This window comes from Procambarus clarkii, chromosome 31 (genome assembly GCF_040958095.1).
Source record: "Procambarus clarkii isolate CNS0578487 chromosome 31, FALCON_Pclarkii_2.0, whole genome shotgun sequence".
NCBI classification, from domain to species: Eukaryota; Metazoa; Arthropoda; class Malacostraca; order Decapoda; family Cambaridae; genus Procambarus; species Procambarus clarkii.
The window spans coordinates 22,426,762-22,447,561 of NC_091180.1; the positions used below are offsets into that span (position 1 = coordinate 22,426,762).

The window sequence follows — 20,800 nt, forward strand, 5'->3', positions numbered from 1 at the left end:
AAGAGCTGTCCACTCAGCTGTCAGGCCCCAGAAGGACGAAGATTTATCTTAACATGAACAAAGAGGCTATATACAAAATTTATTATGGTCAAAGAGTATGGAGGCTGGCAGATGAGTTTGTTGTTGGCACTAACACTTTTTATCACAAAGAAAGGAGAAAATACTAGACAGATTTTAGAGGGCATTGCCAGGAGAAAGAGAGTTGTACTGGCAAAGATTGAGAGAAAAAGGCAATAGCTTAAGTTTTTGTTAGATTGAGCACAGGTTAAATATAAGGCTATTCTATGAAAAGGTAAGTAAATTTTTTTTTTAATATAGATAGTCAGTTCACAGCCAAAAGGTCCTAGGTTCGATTTCCACAGCAAGACAGAGATGTTTGGACACATTTCCTTTTACCTGATGCCGCTGTTCATCTAGTAGTAAATGGGTACCCAGGTATTAGGCAACTAAAGTGGGCTGAATTTTTGGAAATTGTCAGTAGTTGGTTTATGGGGAATGTTGAAAAGCTAGCAGGTTTGTGGTTCCCAACAATTGTCCATTTCATCTCGGTGCTTTTCCTTTCCCAGAAACCTAAAGCAGTATATTGCCTGCATGTATGTGTGCAAACATGCAAATATGTTCTATTATTAATGGCATGAAAACATACAAAAAGTTGTTGACAATAATATAGAATGCAAAGGATTTGAAAGTTTGTAATGAGTTTGGAACCAATTAGTCCTAATTTTGGAGGATGCATTGTATGTTCTATTCAAAAGCAAAATTGTGAAAATAAAAGTACAGTATTAACACTTTCAGCTCTCGACGACAGATATTGCATCCATAATTAACTCTGAGGATGTCCAGCGGAGACGCATTTTTTATCCAAAATTAAAATACAGTACAGTATTTGTTAAAATTACATTTATTGTTCGATTGTTATGGGACTAGTTTTAAAATGTGCGCCTTTAGATTACGAACAATTTAACAGAAATGAATGATGTAGCACAACAATTGAGGTCAGATCACTTTATTGATTATAAAGTACCGAGCGTCCAAAATTAAAATATTTATTAAAGAACGTCCAAGATTAAAATATTTATTAAAGAACGTCCAAGATTAAAATATTTCTTAAAATTCCATTTATTGTTTGATTATTATGTGACTAATTTTACAATGTGCACCATTAGTTTGTGAACAATTTGATACCAAAATGAATGATGTAGCACGGAAATTGAGGTCAGAACACAGGAAAGAGAATACACATTTTAGTATGGGTGTGCACTCCTGAGAAACGCCAGGCCCACCTTGGGGTGCGCTGGGATGCGCACGCCTGGCCGTGCAAAGTGTTAAGAGTATATAATAATAAAATTCCAGTTTTTGGAATATAAATCAATTCCTATAGGGATTAAAACTCGTCAATAAACAAATTCTTTTGTTAAATCCCAGCCTCTCGATTAGTATCTAGAGAATGCCTTTACATTTCTGCTTGAAATTTCAGCACTTACATATTGTGGTGCCATAAAGGATTGTATTGGACATGGGCACAATAGTCATATAATTACCCCCTTTGGGTAATTATATAACTATTGTTAAGCATACCAGCGAAGCAAAGATGCGAGAAACAACGACACAACAGTAAGGAGAGAGGCAGAAAGAAATTTTGAAAAAGGGATTGCGGACAAATGTAAAACAGAACCAGGCCTATTCTTCAAATTCATAAACAACAAATTGCAGGTAAAGGATAATATCCAGAGGTTAAAAATGGGAAACAGATTCACGGAAAATGAAAATGAAATGTGTGAAACATTAAACGAAAAGTTCCAAAGTGTGTTTGTACAAAATGAAATCTTCAGAGAACCAGACACAATAAGAATTCAAGTGAATAACATAGAACACACAGAGGTGTCTAGAGACAAAGTGGAAATATGCTCAAGGAGCTAAGTAAGAACAAAGCAGTTGGACTAGATGGAGTTTCACCATGGGTTCTGAGAGAATGTGCACCTGAGCTCAGCATTCCACTTCACCTGATTTTTCAGGCATCCCTGTGTATAAGGGTCGTAGCAGAAATGTGGAAAAAGGCTAACATAGTTCCAGTCTACAAAAGTGGTGGCAGGGAAGACCCCTTCACTTATAGACCTGTATCATTGACAAGTGTAATAAGTCAAAATATTAGAAAAAATTATTGAAACTAATGGGTAGAACACCTGAATACAAACTATATAATATCAGACCATCAGTATGGTTTTCGATCTGTAAGATCTTGTGTAATAAATTTACTCAGTTTCTATGATCGAGCCACAGAGATATAAAAGGATGGTTGGGTTGACTGCATCTATCTGGACCTAAAAAAGGCTTTCAACAGAGTTCAACATTAGAGGTTATTCTGGAAACTGGAACACATTGGGGAGGGGGGAGGGGGTGACAGGTAAGCTGCTAACATGGATGAAACATTTTCTGACTGATAGAAAAATGAGGGCAGTAATAAGAGGAAGTGTATCAGACTGGAGAAATGTCACAAGTGGAGTACCACAGGGTTCAGTTCTTGCACCAGTAATGTTCATTGTCTACATAAACGATCTACCAGATGGAATACAGAATTATACGAACATGTTTGCTGAATATGCTAAGATAATAGGGAAGATAAGTAACTTAGATGATTGTCATACCCTTCAAGAAGACCTGGACAGAATAAGTATATGGAGCACCACTTGGCAAATGGAATTTAATGTAAATAAATGCCATGTTATGGAATGTGGAATAGATCATAGACCCCCCACAACCTATAAATTATGTGAGAAATCTTTAAAGAAGTCTGATAAAGAAAGAGATCTAGGGGTAGTTCTAGATAGAAAACTATCACCTGAGGATCACATTAAGAACATTGTGCGAGGGGCTTATGGACTTTCTAACTTCAGAATTGCTTTTAAATACATGGCAAAATACTTAAAAAATTGTTCATGACTTTTGTTAAACCAAAACTGGAATAAGCAGGGGTTGTATGCTGCCCATATCTTGAGAAGCACGTCAACAAACTGGAACAGGTGCAAAGACATGCCTTCAGTTCTGGGCATGCCAAAGACATGCCCAGAACTGAAGGATAAGAGCTACAAGGAGCGGTTAGAGGCATTAAATATGCCAATACTAGAAGATAGAAGAAAAAGAGGTGATATGATCACTACGTACAAAATAGTAACAGGAATTGATCAAATCGATAGGGAAGATTCATATGCATTCATATGATAGTATTGTGACGGTAACGCGTTGGTGTACGGCTGTTCAAAAGCTAGGGGTATGGCCTCGTCACATATAGAAAAAAAAATAGAAATTCTGGAACTTCGTCTGTGGTAAGGTAAGGAGAAGACACACAAAACACAAGTAAATTTTAACAATGAAATTTTAATTACGTTAAAGAAAGCAAAACATGAATAAAATGGACACACAAATTCGTATAATAAAAGCAATCAAAATAATAAGAATAATTAAATGACACAATGAAAAGTTACGTTAAGACAAATGAACAAATAACAAGTGTGAAACAAGTAAATAGGAGGTGCAGGAATATTGGCTTTAAGCTATCACCTCTCTTAGTACACGTAAGCCACAGCTTAGTCTACCAAGAAGACGTGTTAACCTTATGAAAGCACTGAATATTCTGAAGACTGAGGTCGTGGCGGCCCCAGACATCAAGTAGTATGGTGGGTGGAGTGCAGTTGCAGCTAGACCGGCAGCCAATCAGCGATGAGCCGGCAACAAGACAGGTAGTTTGGCGGTTTGAGGTGGAGCAGGTGTTCCTGGCTGCATACGTTTTGCGCTCTGGCAAACCTTGCTGGTGTTGTCGTTGTTGGATTTTTCTTCCATACTTGTTTTATATAGATGTATCGACGTATTTTTGGAGGGAAGAGCAGGCTCAATCTCTTGAAGGAGATTATCGTCACAGTATGATAGGGAAGATTGCCTGAGACCTGGAACTTCAAGAACAAGAGGTCATAAATTTAAACTAACTAAACACAGATGCTGAAGAAATATAAGAAAATTCACTCGCAAACAGTGGTAAATGGTTTGAACAAGTTAGGTGAGGTGGTGGTGGTGGTCAAAACCGTCAGTAATTTCAAAGCGTTATATGACAGAGTGCTGGGATGACAGGACACCACGATCGTAGCCCTCATCCTGTAACTACACTTAGGTAATTACACTTAGAGAATTACACACACACACACACACACATTCTATTCAACTTAATTCCTGTAGAGAGACAAACACTGCATTACAGTAGATGTACTGCATGCTACGTAGGTGAGCACAGGTAGGTTTTGGAGGGGCTCCTGCCTAAAATATTTGTTCTATATTCAACAAATAGCACCATAGCTCAGGTATTGCTCACCTAGCTTGACTGGATGCATTCCCCACTCATAATAGGGGGAGTAGAGTAATGGAGTAGTGATGATTTTACACTTGATAGAGAATACAGAATTGTGGGCTTTCCTATCAAACATATTTGTATGATTTTCTAACATTGATCTTACACAATATTGTATTAAGTTTAGTCTACCGCCTTTAATCTTTAGTCAACGAGCAAAATTTTCTGCATTTTGTGATCCATAAAATTTTCTTTTTGTGATCCATAAAATTTTCTTTTTGTGATACATAAAATTTTCTTTTTGTGATCCATAAAATATCCTGTCTTCCTTTGTGAACCTTCAAAACGTCCTATACAATACCTTTCTCTTTGTGATCCAGCAAAAAATATTTCTTAAAACATTTCATGGTAAAAAAACACAATTTTCTAGGATTGTTTCTGCTGTAGTATTCAGTGCTTTGTTGTTTCACTCTCCATGTGGTTAAATGTCAGTAATTTTAACACTGCCGCTCTTTTCAATGATAGCGTGGACAACACGGACTTGGAAATGCCACACCTCGAGCCTATGGTTGACATTGAGAAGCGAACAGACGCTCCTCAACCTGAACAGGTAAGATTATAGAGGGTTAACTTATTGAAGGACAATTTTTAAATATAGTAATTCATATCAGTGTGTTTATGCTTTGATCTTCTGGCATGCTATTAAGTTGGATACACTTGAATAAATCTATCTAGGCTGCATTGTACATTATTCACTAGTACATATAATTGAATCAAAGATGTGCTGTACATGATCTGCCCCAGTATTCTTGCAGAAGATATGATAATCTTTTCTCTCATATCTGCTAGATATAATAGAAATGTTGCTAGATTTTATCCCTTCCTGCCGATCGAGTGCCTTGAACTTTTTTTGTTTCATCTACTTGTCATTCAAAATTTTATTTATTTATTCATATATTTGTGTGATTTTGAAGAACTTTCAAGGTTCAATTTTTTTTTTTTAGCCTGCTTAATGTAATTGTATATAACATCTTGTATGTTGTTTTAAAGATGCAAATTGTCTCAGAGCTGAACTGCATGCTGTGTTAAAATGTTAGATTACGTCATTTGGACGATTAAAGAATATAGATTCATTGGGTCTGAGTGAATGATGAATAAATTATTCAGACATAAATTTTAAAAGTAACTCCTTTGGCAATTAGATAAAGTTAAATTGAGTAGTGACTGGAACAAGTAAAATCCAGAGTCAAGATGGTGCTAAGAAGTCACATTGATCTAGTGAATGAGTGAGAGTAAAATAATGTGCAAGAAAAATACATACTAGTACTGTAATACTAAAATATTTGATCTAAATGAATTTTGTAAATGCAAGTGGATTTAAAACTTTTTACATTTTTAATGAAATTTATAGCATCATTAATGCTCTATCATGGCTAAAGCTAGATCTTCATCTATCTAGCCACTCTATCATGGCTCTATCAGCAGACTAACAGACCAACTGTTTATTATTAACTGAATTCCATCTACATTTTAAGGACTAAACACAAAGTTACCTTGAGGGATTTTGTTGGACTCTGGATACAGAAAAGTAACAGATTCAGGTCAGATTTTGTCATTTAGATTTGAAAATTGAATTTGGTTGCATCTCTGCACATTACACATAATACAGTATTGGAAACTAGTCAGTAATAATTATTTTCACAAAAAAATACTGTAGTTTTTTTTATTGTTGTAGTAGTAGTAGTAGTATTGTACCCCCTTTAAGATGTACTATAGCTGTCAACTTGTCATAATATGAACAAGGCTTATAACGGTTTTTGTGGGTCTTACTACTCAGACCTACTTTACCCGTAATTATAATGCACAGATAAAGCCATTAGTCCTCAAAATCATCTTATGCCAACAAAAAGATAAAATCAGACCTGTTTTGGTGTAGGTGCAACATAGTAATATTAATAATAAAAATAATAATAATAATATTTAAAAAGTTGTCACGAGTAACTGTAACTCGGAGGGTGCAGTCAAGGTCGTCAGTCACACTTTCTATTGATCTTCCCTCAACCTCATGTGTTTCACAATGTATTCACTGTTAGGGCCTCCTTGGAGACCATATCTTATTATCTTTAAGGGCATTTGTAAAGTTAATAGATATGGGATGACACTGTGCTATGTAGTGATCATATCAGTAATAGTTAAGTGTGCATGTAACTAACAAGGATAGCAAGATGCTCTCTGGCTCTTGTGTGCTTTTCAATATAAGCTTTTTGAGGTTCTTCCAAGACCATATCAGTTCTTAGTGCCAACTTTTGGAGACTTGAGTGACATTGCTGCCATGTTTAGGCAGACTGTGGAGGATATTGCACATATGAAACCTTCCACAGAGGTAAGGTAATTATCAGGAGAAAGTATTAAGCCATTACAACTATACAGCACTTGGAAGGGATAAAGGGATAAGGATTTAGGATAGGACAAAGGGAAGGAATGGTGCTCAACCACTTGGACAGTCGGGGATTAAACGCCAACGGTCTCATTTCTGCAAGAAACGAGACCGTTGCTCTACCGTCTAGTTCAAGTGGTTCTACAATTTCTTTACTCTAACAAAGAGTACTTTTCTTTTGTCCAAGAATATAAACTGAACATAATTTCTTAAACCTGACTAAAACTGTGTATATACAATTATTTGAAATTCTGAAAGCTTTGAGGGTCAGCTTTATATTTATTTCTCTAAATTAAAATATCTGTTTTTGTATTTTCAGTCACCAGAAAATAAGAAAAATGAGGAGGATGCCAACTCAGAAACCTTACCAGATACCAAAGTAGAGAACAAGGCAACTCCAGATCCAGACGATAAAATAAATGAGAGCGAGCAGCCCTCGCTTGTCAGAAAGAGAGGCTGGCCGAAAGGTGTGCCTCGGGGCCCGAAGAACACGAGCCGTGGCAGGGGCCGAGGCCCAAGTAGACCATCTGGAAGGGGACGAGGGAGGCGATGGGTAAGTCTTCCATGCTTTGAAAGAATTTGATGAGCAGGAATGTGTGTAGTGTTTTGAGTTGCATGATATTAAGTTAGTGCATGTGATACAGAGGCCAGCACCTTAGTAGCATAGAGGTGACTAATCATAGGTACTGTCAGTACTTCATTTATTATTATACATTCATGTTAATTCCCAAAGTTCATTATATCTATTTTAACCTATTTAATTGTACATGGAATGAAATTACATGGCAGACAGAACATTTCTTGATGAAATTTCAGGTTTCCTGTATTAAGGGACACATCGGCTTCATTTACTTGGTGATTTTGCAGGAACCTAAATTTGCTTGTTTGGTGTTTCTCCTGGGTATAGTTTGGCTCTGGGTGTTGGGCTCATACCTGCGATTCTGGCAATTTCAGTTCTGCGGGTACCATCGAGTTTGGGCCCATTTGTCCTTTGTCGGTTCTTGCTTTACCAGTTTCTTTTTCGGGTTTTTCCAGGTTTATTTCCAGGTTCAGTTCCATGCCACCTTCCTCCCATCACTGTGTCCCCCAGATGCTTAGGCTTTGGGATGGAGTTTTGTGACCTTTGCTTACCGTACCTCCCAAATTGGTTGGGTCTGCTCTTTTGGGTGCACAGTGCGGTGTATGAGTTTGTGGTGGTGTGGCAGGCCCTTTGAGGGGATTTGTCTTCCTCAAAGGTCAATTCTCTATTTCCATTCTGACTGCTCATCAATGGTTCATTTGCTGAATTATGGGGGCAATTATGGGGCTTTCCCCTTTAGCGTTTGTCTTTGCGAGTAGCTCAGCTTTTGGATTCTTAGTGTTTGGTTCTCCACTAGGTTCACATGCAGGATGTGTCCCAACGTGCTTGTGGATGGTCTCTCTCTTATTTCCATCCCATTTCAACAGAGTGGATGATTGTATTATGTCCTTCTGTTGGCTCTACTAGACATTCAGTTGTCATGAGGTCCACCTAGTGGCAACTGAATTGATTGCTTCCCTCTTCCATCTTCCATGGATCTGTTCCACAGTAGCAAGACTCCCGCTGTGGATCCCTTTCAGCTGGCACTGGTTGAGAATGTGGTTCAGCTGTTGCTCTGGGTGTTGTCTTAGTTGGAGACTTAATTGGGCTAGCTGATGCTTCTAGCCTTGGTTTCTGACTCTTCTGGCCTGGTGTCTGAATCCTAGCATTTTATGTGGCCCTGCCCTTTCCAGAAGATCAGCCCAGTGATGTACCGTGCTTGTTTAATGTTCTCAGCCAGTTTATGTATTTAGGCTATAAAATGCGAGTCTATCACCATTTGTATGGTGTGCAGTAGCCGAGTTGTTATCCATTCTACATCTTTCGTCGCGGTGACAGCGAAGTGTGTTTGTGATACTTTTGCCTCTGTCACTCAGCAATGTTTTCTTTGTGTCTCTTCTGGTGGCTTTGTTCTTTTCGTCTTCGTCGTTTCTTGCTAATACTATCGCTTCTTCCCGTTCAGCTTTGGGCTGAACAGGAATGGTAGGCCATTCTGGACTTGTAAGGCCTGCGTGATTCAGTAGGGGAAGCTACCTCAGCAAGCTAGCTTCAAGGAACTACCAGTAATAAAAGGGGTTTATTACAGTCACCATTATATTTTTAACATTGATATAACTGTGAAGTGCAGCTGCAAATACTGTCATGTACAAGCCTATCGGGGTACTTAATTTATAGTAGATACTTCACAATTCAAGCATATTATATAATATATAATATGCTTTAAATTGCATTTCAGAGCAGACTTGATTAATTATTGCCTAAAGTAAGTCTGCCGTCTTTGGGGTAAGTAAATTATTCAGTGAGGCAGTGACATTGAAGGTACCAGTGCCACAGGGAACATTTCATACATGCCCACAGATGGCACTGTCACTGGTACACTGGTAATTATATCATCTAGGTAATGTATGCTATAGAAAGCTCAAATAATACACCTTCAGAAAGTCTTTGGAACCCCTCCTTGGAAACCTTGAGATCTATATGGAGCGCTAATTGATTCATCACCTGAAAGAAATCCAAAATTATTTTTCATGGTCCTCTACTTGTAGTAGATGGTTGTCATGCAGAGGTTGATTAAGAAACCTGATGGACCTGGACAATATGACTGATAAACACCCCCAACAGTTTTTTAATAAATGATACTTATTCATAAAATTTTTGGGTATTAAGACAACATCCATTGATAACATGTCCATGCACTTGACCCTGTAACTTATGACCGTCTATAATTTATGACCCTCTACTTATGGAGTTTCATATTTAAAGTAATAAAAACAATAGTAGCACAAGTACTGGGTGTACTATGGCAAAAAAGCTTAGATACTCGAGAGATTCTAGAGGCTATTAAAATGGCAGATGTTGCTCAACTCCAGAAGGTAGCAAGGTAGCAAAGTCAAATATTACTACAGTAAAGCCTTTGAGAAGGTGATTTAAAGTTAACTCTTTAGTTTTATGGAAGGAAAACTATACAGTGCAAGTCGGTGTGTACTTAGCACAAGAAGATCCTGCTTTTCTGAACTGCTAAACTACAATGCTAAATCACAGGATCATCAAACAAAAACAGTATGCAGATGTTGTTTATACAGGCTGTATGAATGTATTTGATAAAAATGACAATTGAGCAATAGCCTCTAAAATGAGGTAGCAATGGATATTCAATTTTCTGACAAACAGGTCATGAAGAGTACTTCAAGAAAAGACACTAAAATAAAAGTGCTTCAAATGTTACCCTCCCTTCCTCCCTTACTGCACAACTCCCTTCCCCCAAAAGATGCAGAAATTTAACTTAAAAGGGGCATTTAGGTAGGATAGTTAACAAAAATATTGTTTCGATTAATTTTTTAAAATTTCAGAGTAAACATTTATAATATTGGTTTCAGTTTTGCTTATACCATGAGTCTATCATTAATTATATAAAAACCAGAGGTGAACCTTTGTTATTTACCAGTATTTTTCCTTTACAGTTTAAAGAAGACAAAAAGCCTCCTGCAGTGGATGCTGCTGACCTGCAAGAAAGTTTGCATGAGGATTCTGAGAAGCTGAGTACATCAGCAGAAAACCTGTTGGTGACAGAAAACCACCTGGATGCAACAGAGAATCATATGGCCCCATCAGAAGACTGGATGGATGCACCAGATGACCAAATGGAAGTGACCGAAAACAAGTTGAATACAACAGAAAATGTGCTGGAATCGAGAGAGGAGGTGGAGAACCAGCTGGGCGTGACAGAGAGCCATTTGGAAAAGACTGAGAACCGAATGGATAAAGTAGAATCCATTCAGGAAAGTAAACTTCAGAATGAGGAAGCTAACAAAGTTTTTCACAATGGTGAGAATAGTACTGTGGTGGGGGAAAATAAAAATGAAGAAAAGATTCAAGAAAGGGAAGTGCGTGAGGAAAATTGTGCGGTGGAAAATGATAAGACTATAAATGACATCAGCAGTGATGAAGTAGTGCACAAGGATAGTGATGAAGTACTAAACAAGAGTAGTGGTGAAATAGTGAACAAGAGTAGTGATGAAGTAGTGAACAAGAGCAGTGATGAAATAGTGCACAAGGGTAGTGATGTAGTGAACAAGAGTAGTGATGAAGTAGTGAACAAGAGCAGTGGTGATGTAGTGAACAATAATGATGAAGCAGTGCAAAACATAACACATTCTGATAGTGAGATGGAGGTAGTTAAAGAATGTGGTATTGCCTCTGAATCAGAAAGTAAACATTTAGATACAAGTGATAGAAAAGATACAGAAAGACAGAATGATGAAATGGAGGTGGAGAAAGAGAATCATGACCCTGCTAAGGAAGTGGTAATTGAGAAAGAAGCAGGTAGTGATGCAGAACAGGAACTGAGTGAAGCAGACAAAGCTGTAGCCAGCATTATAAATGGAACTTGTGAGGGTGTCCCCAATGGAGATTGTCTGGAGCATGAAACTTACAACAGTCCACCCCCAGTAGAAGTTCATGAAGTTGTAGAATGTAAAGTAGGAGATGGTAGAGTAGATGAAGCATATCAGGAAGAAGTCACAAAAGCTGTTGAGAGTATTTGGGGAGGAACAGAGGAACGAGATCCCACATTGATTGAGGATACCAGACCACCCGAGATCATTGAGGAACCCAAGGTTCTCGGTCCTGCCCTGCCACAATTAAATGTGTCGTTAATTCCACATCCTTCCCCAGTCATTCCTCCCTGTTCCTCCTTACAGTCAGCTGAAATAATTCCTCCAAGTCCTACTAATTCTTTAGAGCATTCTAGGTCTCCAGTATCCTCTGTTCCTCCCTCTCCCATCCCCAGTTCTCCACCTCCAGCACCAGCGCCTCCATCACCCACACCTTCCCCTGTGCCATCATTACTTCCATCTGACTCTCCACTAGAGCCACCCTGTGCTCCTGCTCCAGTTACTCCCACTTCTCCTCAGTCCTTAGCATCTCCAGCTTCACCGTCCTCAATTGGATCTCCTGCTTCACTGCACTCGCCTTCCTCTCCAATCCCAGAAATTGCAGATGAACCAGTAAGACCAGCCTCACCCTCACCAATAGGCCTCTCCCCTCGGCCAGTTGGCTTAGAGAACAGTCAATCTTCGTGTCACTTGCCGGTAGTTGGGGAAACTGTACCTGTCTCTGAAACTCCTATACTATCATCAGTATCTAGTCACCATAGCCAAGAGAAGCAAGATAGTAAAGATCAGCATTGTGAGCCTGTGATAGAAGATTTGCAACATCAGCAACAAGAACAAGCCAAGGAGTGTTCTGAGGAAGGTGAAGGTCATGCAAGTGAGTCCAGGGTGCAGGCCACAGTTCCTGGAGTACAGGACACACTCAGTGCTGCTGGTCATCAGGAAGAGAACTTGCCTTCACAAATGGAACAAACGTTTGAACCCATTGACGAGCCAAAGATAGATAATCATCTAACAGGACAAGAGGCTGCACACACACATGACCTTGCATTAGATGTTGAAGATGGACCTAAAGCATTAAATTCTTCAGCAGGGAACACATCACCCTCATCTTGTGGTTCGACCAATACCACATCTGTGATCACCCGCCAAGCACCTACTCCTACTCCACCACACCAACAAGATGTTAGCAGCATGGGTGTGTATACACCAGATTCCACCACAAATTCTGTGCATTCAATGCATGGATATTCACAGGGTGAATTTGATGTATCACAGCTTGGTATTGAATCCCCAACATCCATATCAAGTAATGAAATGGCTCATTCTGTGGAAGCACCTCAGCAAGCATCAACACCACAGAGCTATAGTGATTGTGCACAAATATCCAGTCAAGTCCAACCTCCAACACCCACCCATGTACAGCCCACCACCCCAACCCATGTGCAGCCCACTACCCCAACTCATACACAACCTACTACTCCAACTCCTCCACACATAGCAAGGACCACTCCAACCCCCACCCCTATACTTCCACAGCCAATTCCACAGCCTCAACCTCAGCCGCAGGCAATTATTACACAGGCTGCGGCTCAAACTGTTCCTACAATTGGGGTAGTAACGTTGCCCCATACACATTCACATCAAGCACCAGCTAAGCACCAACCATCCAAACAACGGCATATACAGCCTAAACCCCCTTCCCAACCACAAACACAGGTGACTTCTGCTGGCTCCCGGCCACCATCCAACCTTAGCACTCAGCTGTCTCCTCAGTCTGTTGCAGCCATGCATGTATCCAGTCAAGTTAATGCAATGACTCAACGAATGGTAGCATCCACTTCTCACCCACCCTCAGGTCTAGGTCAGCACCACCCTATGTCCTACCACCCTCATGGTGCCCACACTCCACACCCTCCACGCACTCCTCATGTAACACACACACATTCACAAATGCAAAACTTTGGTCATCATCCAAATTATATGATGGGGCCACATCAGCAAATGTTAGGGCATCATGGGTCAATGATCAGTCAGGGTTATCTTCCACAGCCATCTGTGACTACATATGCTCAGGCACACACGCCTGCTCATTCATCTTCATATATGACTTCAGTTATACAGTCACGTATGGGGGGACCAAGCACTCCTCAGCAGGGTACAAACCATAACTCCTCAGCCTCAGCCCAACGCTCTGGTCAAAATTCTTCCTCTGCCTCGTCTTCTCAACGTTCTACCCATGCGGCAAGTGCTTCTAGTGTATGTGGACCTTCAGGAGCCAATTACCACTTTCTAAATTCCAGCCCTCCAGGACCATCTCCCACCCCAACTCCAATGGCTAATGAGCAGCATCACCCAGGAGGAGCTCAAGGAAGTGCTTCATCGTGTAGTATAGCACGGTTGCAGCAGCTTACAAATGGGATTATGGATATTGTGCCACCACCCCCATGTGCAGGTGTAACTCCTCCACCACACACAGTGACACCTCCCCCATCTCACACCGTTACTCCACCACCCGCCGTCACTGCAGCTGCTGCTGCTGCCCAACGTAATATGACACCACCCATCTCAAACTTACAGTCCCAGGTGCCATTGTCTTATAAATATAAATCACACCAGGCAGCAGCAGCAGCTCAGATGTCCTCCAATATGATGGCCCCAGCTATGTTGGGTTACCAAGTGAATGGTTACCGAATGCCGGGCCAACCGGGGGGTATGTCGCCCCTCAACACATCGTACCTGACCAACCCTTCATTTATGAATCAGCAGCTGCCCATGCAGATGATGAATATGCACCCCCAGGCTGCTGGCCAGTACCAGGACCCACGTTCCCAGCCCCAGAACACCATGTACCCACCATATTCTTACATGCCGCCACTACAGCTCAATGGCACCATGCGTCGATAGTCCCAACACTCAAATCTCAGTATTTTCATTATGGTGCTTATTAATGAGTAGCAACTGTCAGCGCAAGTGCAATGTTGGTGTTGGCTGTGCTGAATGCAGTTACAGAAAGTATGACTTATGCAAGACTAGGCAATATTTTGACTAGTGAAATAAGGTGTGTCAGGGTATGTGATCAAGTGGAACAACACAAACTTTTTGTGTGTTGTGAAGAACCCTGATATCCATATTGCTTGAATTACACAAAGATTTTTTTAGTGAAAACTCATATTTTTGGGCCTGTTGTGAGAGCTATATTTTAGATACTTATTTATGGTGTTTATACATGGTTTAAGAAATGATGCTATAACTAATTTACTTTTACTTGGCAACTTTGATGGTCAAGTTAATAATTTAGAGACTCCATGCTGTGTGGAGAAACATTAGTGAGCAAAATAATGTTGATATCTGTATTTTGGCATGAACCTGGTGTTCTGAGTTCAGTTTAATGGACTTGGGGTGAAGCCTGATTTTCATCTAAGTACAAAGTGATCTTAAATAATCGATTAATTGACTGAGAAGTGTGCTTAATTGTTATAGGGCAGTGTAATCTAAGTTTATTTTAGTGATGAAAGAAGTCTTAGTCTTTTACGTTGTGATACTGAGCTTGGTGTGAGGCCAATGTCAGCATAATGTTTTAATGATGGCAGGAATGGGGGCATGCAGAGCCCCATTTCCCAGTGGATAATCATATCTCTTGAGTATTAATGTACAACATGTCAGTCTGGTAAGTCGGTTTGGATCTGGCTTTAGAGGGAAATGAAGTCATCTTTTGTGGTTTTGTATCCAGTTGTAGAGGCTTTTTTGTTTGTATTTATTGTGGCATAAACCGTGTAAAGTAAACCATTGGTGGAGCACTGTAGAGTGGCTCTCCAGTTCTGCATTTTCTTTTCTTTTTTTTCTCTTGTCCTTTTTATACACTGTAGATTTTGAATTTCCAGTCTTTCATAGGGAAACATTATTTTAATATACTATTTCTTTCCTCATTGGTATTGAGAGCTTTAGTTATGATTCTGGGAATACGTTCATAGAGTATAAGGATGTGTTTCCCAGTTTTATTTTTTCCTTTTTTTTTTCCTAGATGAGAGTTTAATTATTTGACCATTGATTATAAACCATTTTCTTTTAGTCATATTTAATTTTGCAATATATGGTCAGTTCAGCCTCGAGATATTATTGATTATTTTCAGTAAGAATTGAGGATTTATATTTTTAAGTTTTGTACACTGGCTAGGCATTATTGACGTGGAACGAGAATCCTCATCAGTTATATTGATTTTTTTCCCGAGTCCCAAGGAAAGATGCAATATTGGTCTTGAAGTGTTGCCCCAACCATGTGCATTTAGTAGGCCACTTGCTAAAATAAAACTATCAAGTTGTGCTCTTACAGATTGGGACTGTCATATCCTATTAGTGATACACTCCACATGTTTAAAAATCCTTTAATGTTTTAAAGTATAGCCAGCAGGGCATTGTGTGGGCTGGTGATTCTGTGAAGGGGTAGCGTCCAATGGCGGATCATCTGGCAGACCAGGGCAGCATTTTATCTGATTATGATCACCTATAAGATCTTGTAACTAAGCTGTACATTTCTGCTTTTTAAAATGTTAAATAAAATACTTTATTTAAATGTACTTTGGCTTTTTACATTGTTTCCTTTCAGCTTGTGAATGTGATAGGAACATTTATTCATAAGCAGAAATAATGTTGGCAGCTAGCAGAAGCTGCCATTAAACTGGAAATGGCAGCAAAATAGGAAAGGGATATGAAGTACTGAAGGTTTGTGTGGTAATAGTGAGCAATAGTTTGCTAGTGAGAAAATAAACCAGGGCTGCGAGGTGAGCGCCCATCTCGCAGCCCTGGTTGATTTTCTTATTAATATATATTATGTTAATGCAATTTTCTGTGTGTTTATTAATGCTAGTATAAGGAAGGATTCAGTAGAGTTGAGAAAGGTGTTTACAAGGTAAATGAAGTTGTAAATATACCCTTCGATATAAAAAGGTTTAACTTAAGTTAGGAACTTTAACACTAACACTTAAAATACTGTATTACATAAAAAAAGTTAATCATTTATGGTTCAAATCACTTGTGCTGTCCCAGCTTGAGTACTGCTAAGTGCTCACTTTTCCCTTCAGAGCAGGAGAGACTGCCGAAATAGAGGGAATACAGAGAACATATACGGCATACACCGTATATGTTCAGTCAGGGTTATATAGACTATAGACGTGATAAAGCACCTAAATTATTTGGATCGTCTCAAAGCTCTCAAAATGTTCTCACTAGAAAGGAGACAAGAGAGATATCAAATAATATATACATGGAAAATACTGGAGGGCCAGGTCCCAAATCTGCACAATAAAACAACGCTTCGTGGGCCAAATACTTTGATCTCCTCCCCATTGATTCTGCGCCTACTGACGATTTCTCCCTCCATAGGCACCTTGTTGATTCCATAGATGCCTCTTATTTTCCACCCCACCCGTCTCAGTTCGGGTGTCGTTGCTGCTGCTCCTCAGGATGCAGCCTCCCGCTTGGCCGCCTTGTCGAGACCCATGTTTGGGTCTCCAAGAACGCTCGGTTGAATGCCAGTGTTGGGACTATTCTCCCATCCCATGTTGCTACCGGTGTTCGGAATCCCCAGGACTGCCACGAAGATATTCGTCATACCCTCGATGCCCAGGGCCATTCTGTCCTCCAGGTGGACTCTTTTACTCGTCCCCCTCGTGGTCGTCGCCGTCAACCCCTTCGGGTTGTGAAGATTACCTTTATCGAATATCGAAGGTTGGGTTAAGTAGTGTGCATAATGCTGCGTGTGTAAGGCCAGACGTTAATGGTTAATGCCTTGCATGATACAAGTGGGGTAGATGAGCGTCACAGGCCAATTTGAGTCTGGTATAGTACCACACGCAGCATTTTGCACACTACTTAACCCAACCTTCGATTCAAGGCAAATATGAAATAATGGTAGTTTTTCCCTATACACTTCACTAGTCCAAGTATGGGGAACCAGGGGAAAGGGAGGGGATCCTCCACATACATCACAACCTCAAGAGACGAATCTCATACCATCAGTGGGAATGGAAAAATTAAAATTATCATTAAAATTTGATCAGACAGATTATTCTGGTGTCTACGGCGATGGGACGGGTACTATGGGATGTACTGTACAATGGTACGTGACGAAGGGTTTGGTACCTGGTGACAGCTTATAACTGTAAATCTACCACAGGTAAACTGTGAACATTAGCATCATAGGACCAATGAGCATTATGTGACAAGTACTATGGTATCCAGAGGTCAGGTTGGAGGATTGATAAATACGTCTTTGGGGTCGAATGCTGCCTTCATGAAAATATATTGAGGATAGGTTGCCATCCCACAACCCGTCCTCGGGCTATGTTCATTCCATTCAGTGGCTGACCCCCAAAGATGTATTTAATTTCAACATGCTGTTAATTGGAAACTTTTTGATTATCTATTGCCATTTTTTTTACTGTTATTAGTATTTTTTCTATATCATATTTTTTGTTAGTATGTTAAAAATCGATGAATGCCGTCTGAGGAGGACGGCCGCTGTTAAACAGCCTAGTGTGAGGCCGGGTTGCACCCAACCTCAGCATGGCGGGGACAAAAGGATTGATTACCGTCTGAAAACAACGATAACCCAACAAAGTTGCCCAAAACGAGAGGAGTCTCGAGGGGCCGGCCACAGCCACTACACCACAGACCTGTCTCGTCCTGAAGGTAATGACAAAAGCTACACACCCAGGCATTGTGGGCTGCGGCGTGCCGTATACAGGGTGTTGGCAAAAGACTGCACACCCACTAACACAACCCATACGCCTTCAGCCATATGGGTTGTGTTAGTGGGTGTCCGTCATCCGTCAGAGAAAAAAACACCCAAGGCAAGGCGCTCCACCCGCGGCAATGCCTCATGGGAGTGCACTTCCAACACACCAGAGATCGAGAAAGCTGTGAGCGCAGGGGTAGAACCAGCACTCTTTGGAAGAAACTGAACCTATAATGCCAAGCTGGGAATAAAACACCCCAGTGAAGCAAACACTAACACAGTACACTAGTAAAATGGCCACATAGGACAAAGTTCAAAGGATGGTCGACACAGTACCTTGAATGAGGGGCGTAGCACGACTGACGGACCAGAGCGACGACAGGTACCACTAACCACCACCAACTCGTGGAAAGAACCCACTTTGAGAGTCTTGGCGAGGCCTGGTGGCTGCTATCGGTACTACCAATTTCAATTATTGTTGTTTTAGATTCAGCTTCTCTGAACAAAAGTTGCAAATAGCCCAACCCGTCCTCGATTCATGTCCATTACATCCAGCGGTCGACCCCATATATTAATTAAAAATTAAAATTATCATTAAAATTTGATCAACCAGACTATTCTCAGGCCTCCACCCCCAGGAAGCAGCCTGTGACAGCTGACTAACACCCAGGTATCTATTTTACTGCTAGGTAACAGGGGCATAGGGTGAAAGAAATTCTGCCCATTTTTCTTGCCGGCGCCCGGGATCGAACCCAGGACCACAGGATCACAAGTCCAGCGTGCTGTCCACTCGGCCGACCAGCCCGTATTGAGTCGCCACGCTCTCCCGCATCGGGCTCAGCGGCTCTGGCCACACACAGCTCTCTGCTCTGCTCCAGGCTTTGTCTCAACGTCTACGACACTGCCAACAACTGACTTCTGTACCCAAGACTACTAAATAAATATCAAAACCATTAAACACTGTGTATCTAATCTACCCAAGTACGCAATTTAATCGTATGTTCAGGGGGAACTAAACTAACTACAGGTAGTGCCAGGGCAGGAGCGGCACTCTTGTATGCCAAGATAGTATAGTGTTTGAAGATGGTCACTAGTATTCCCAACTTTGGTTTTTAGTGCGTGAATGATGGACATAACATGTCGGGATGACTGGTAAAAGGAGAAGAGAGTTAGGATAGCTGCAGTTAAGATATGTAGTAACAAGTGTCTGGGTCTGTGATTTTTTTCTGGCAAGGCTTGCCAGAAAAATGCTTTGCTAAGGGGTAAGCAGCTTCACTATTACTTCACTACTACTTCACTACTACTACCCTGGCTAGCCTGGCTATTCCCAAAAGGTGAGCTTTTTCTTATTACCCTTCACGGACTTCGTTTTGGTGTGCATGGTAATATTCGAACCCCAGTTGGAAACAGACCCAACTATAGGATGGGTTAACCCAAGTATCGCGCTTCCAAAAGGGTCGCCCAAATTGGAAAAGACGAACGCTGAAAGAATATTGTTGAAAACATCTTGATAACTGATTAAACCAAAATTATTTATTAGTCAGAAGAAAGACAGAAACGCGATCTATATGTAAAACCTCTACCAGACAAATATTTTAAGTAAAACCGAAGATATTTGTAGTTGTATAAAAGTGGCAGTTTTCATCGCTCGTCAAACTCGAAAACCGCAGCATTCATCTCAGAACCATGCCTATTTCACGCAGATTCCTTAATAAACGTAAGAGTTTTATATGTCACAAGAAAGACAGATATATAAGCTTCGTTCTAAATACCTTACCATGGGCATATTTAAATTTAAAGCGAAGATACGTGTACTTTTATAATAGCCGAGCTCCGACTCCGGACAGATTGATCGACGGAGCAACTCTCTCTCAGAACAATGCTTATTTCACGTAAATTTGTAAATAATCATAAATTTTTTATATGCCTCAAGAAAGATAGGGATATAAGGCTCATTTTAAACACTTTATCATAGACATAATTAAAGTTCTAATGAAGATTCATGTATTTTAATAATCGCCGAGCTCCGACCCCCGCATAGACTGAGCGACAGAGCAACTCTCTCAGAAGAATGTTTATTTTACGTAAATTCGTTAATAAACACAAATGTTTTACACGTCTTAAGAAAGATAGAAATATAAGCTTTATTTTAAATACATTACATTAGACATATTTAAAGCTCAAGTGAAGATATATATGTTTTTATAGTGGCGTTCAGTAGCTTTTCGGTCATGGAGTGCAGACGCCTACGCACTTGCCAATATGTTGTGTAATTAACAAAGATACGCTAATAAAGCCTAAAATATTACATGCCTCCAGAAAGACAGAGCTATAATCGTTATTGTGAGTGCATCAAAGGAAATATATCATGTTGGAGACCAATGATATAGCAATTTTAATTTAAGTTTCGAGTCCCGCCCGGTCGAGAGAGATGGGGCGACTTTCGCCCCATCTATTGGAGATTCTGTCCACTAAAGACCCAAAGCTACTCAAACCTTCCTAGCATTACGTAAGCAATGAAGTAATATGGTATATTTACTCACTATAATGTGGATGCTGGATGCAGAAAATGAGAAAACATAATTTTACTCTGAAAAAATATCATCTCATAACAAAATAAGATGTAAATATGCAATATCAAAGGAAGTCGATGGTCCAAGCAACAATATCGTGGAGCGACTTATCCAAGATATATTGCTCTCTGGAAAGTGTTTGCTGGCATATCAACCTTCTGTACACAGTGATCCAGTCGTCGAACTTCTCTGCTCAAATTATCGCAAATTTAATTTATGATGTTAACAAGTAGAATGCGTATTTTTAATCAAATCTAACGATAATAACA

The 20,800-nt window shown here is 40.2% G+C and overlaps 1 protein-coding gene across 7 annotated transcripts in view; it reads left to right on the forward strand.

Moving 5' to 3' along the window:
* The window catches only part of LOC123758727 (uncharacterized), a 152,617-nt gene extending 136,818 nt beyond the window's left edge, over positions 1-15,799 (forward strand). For all 7 annotated transcript variants that reach the window (XM_045743316.2, XM_045743317.2, XM_045743319.2 and 4 more), the window contains exons 16-18: positions 4,862-4,946; positions 7,093-7,326; positions 10,293-15,799. In XM_045743316.2, coding sequence (XP_045599272.1) covers positions 4,862-4,946; positions 7,093-7,326; positions 10,293-14,129 — 4,156 coding nt within the window. In that variant the 3' untranslated portion in view covers positions 14,130-15,799. The remainder of the gene's footprint in view (positions 1-4,861; positions 4,947-7,092; positions 7,327-10,292) is intronic.
* The last annotated feature ends 5,001 nt before the right edge of the window (positions 15,800-20,800 follow it).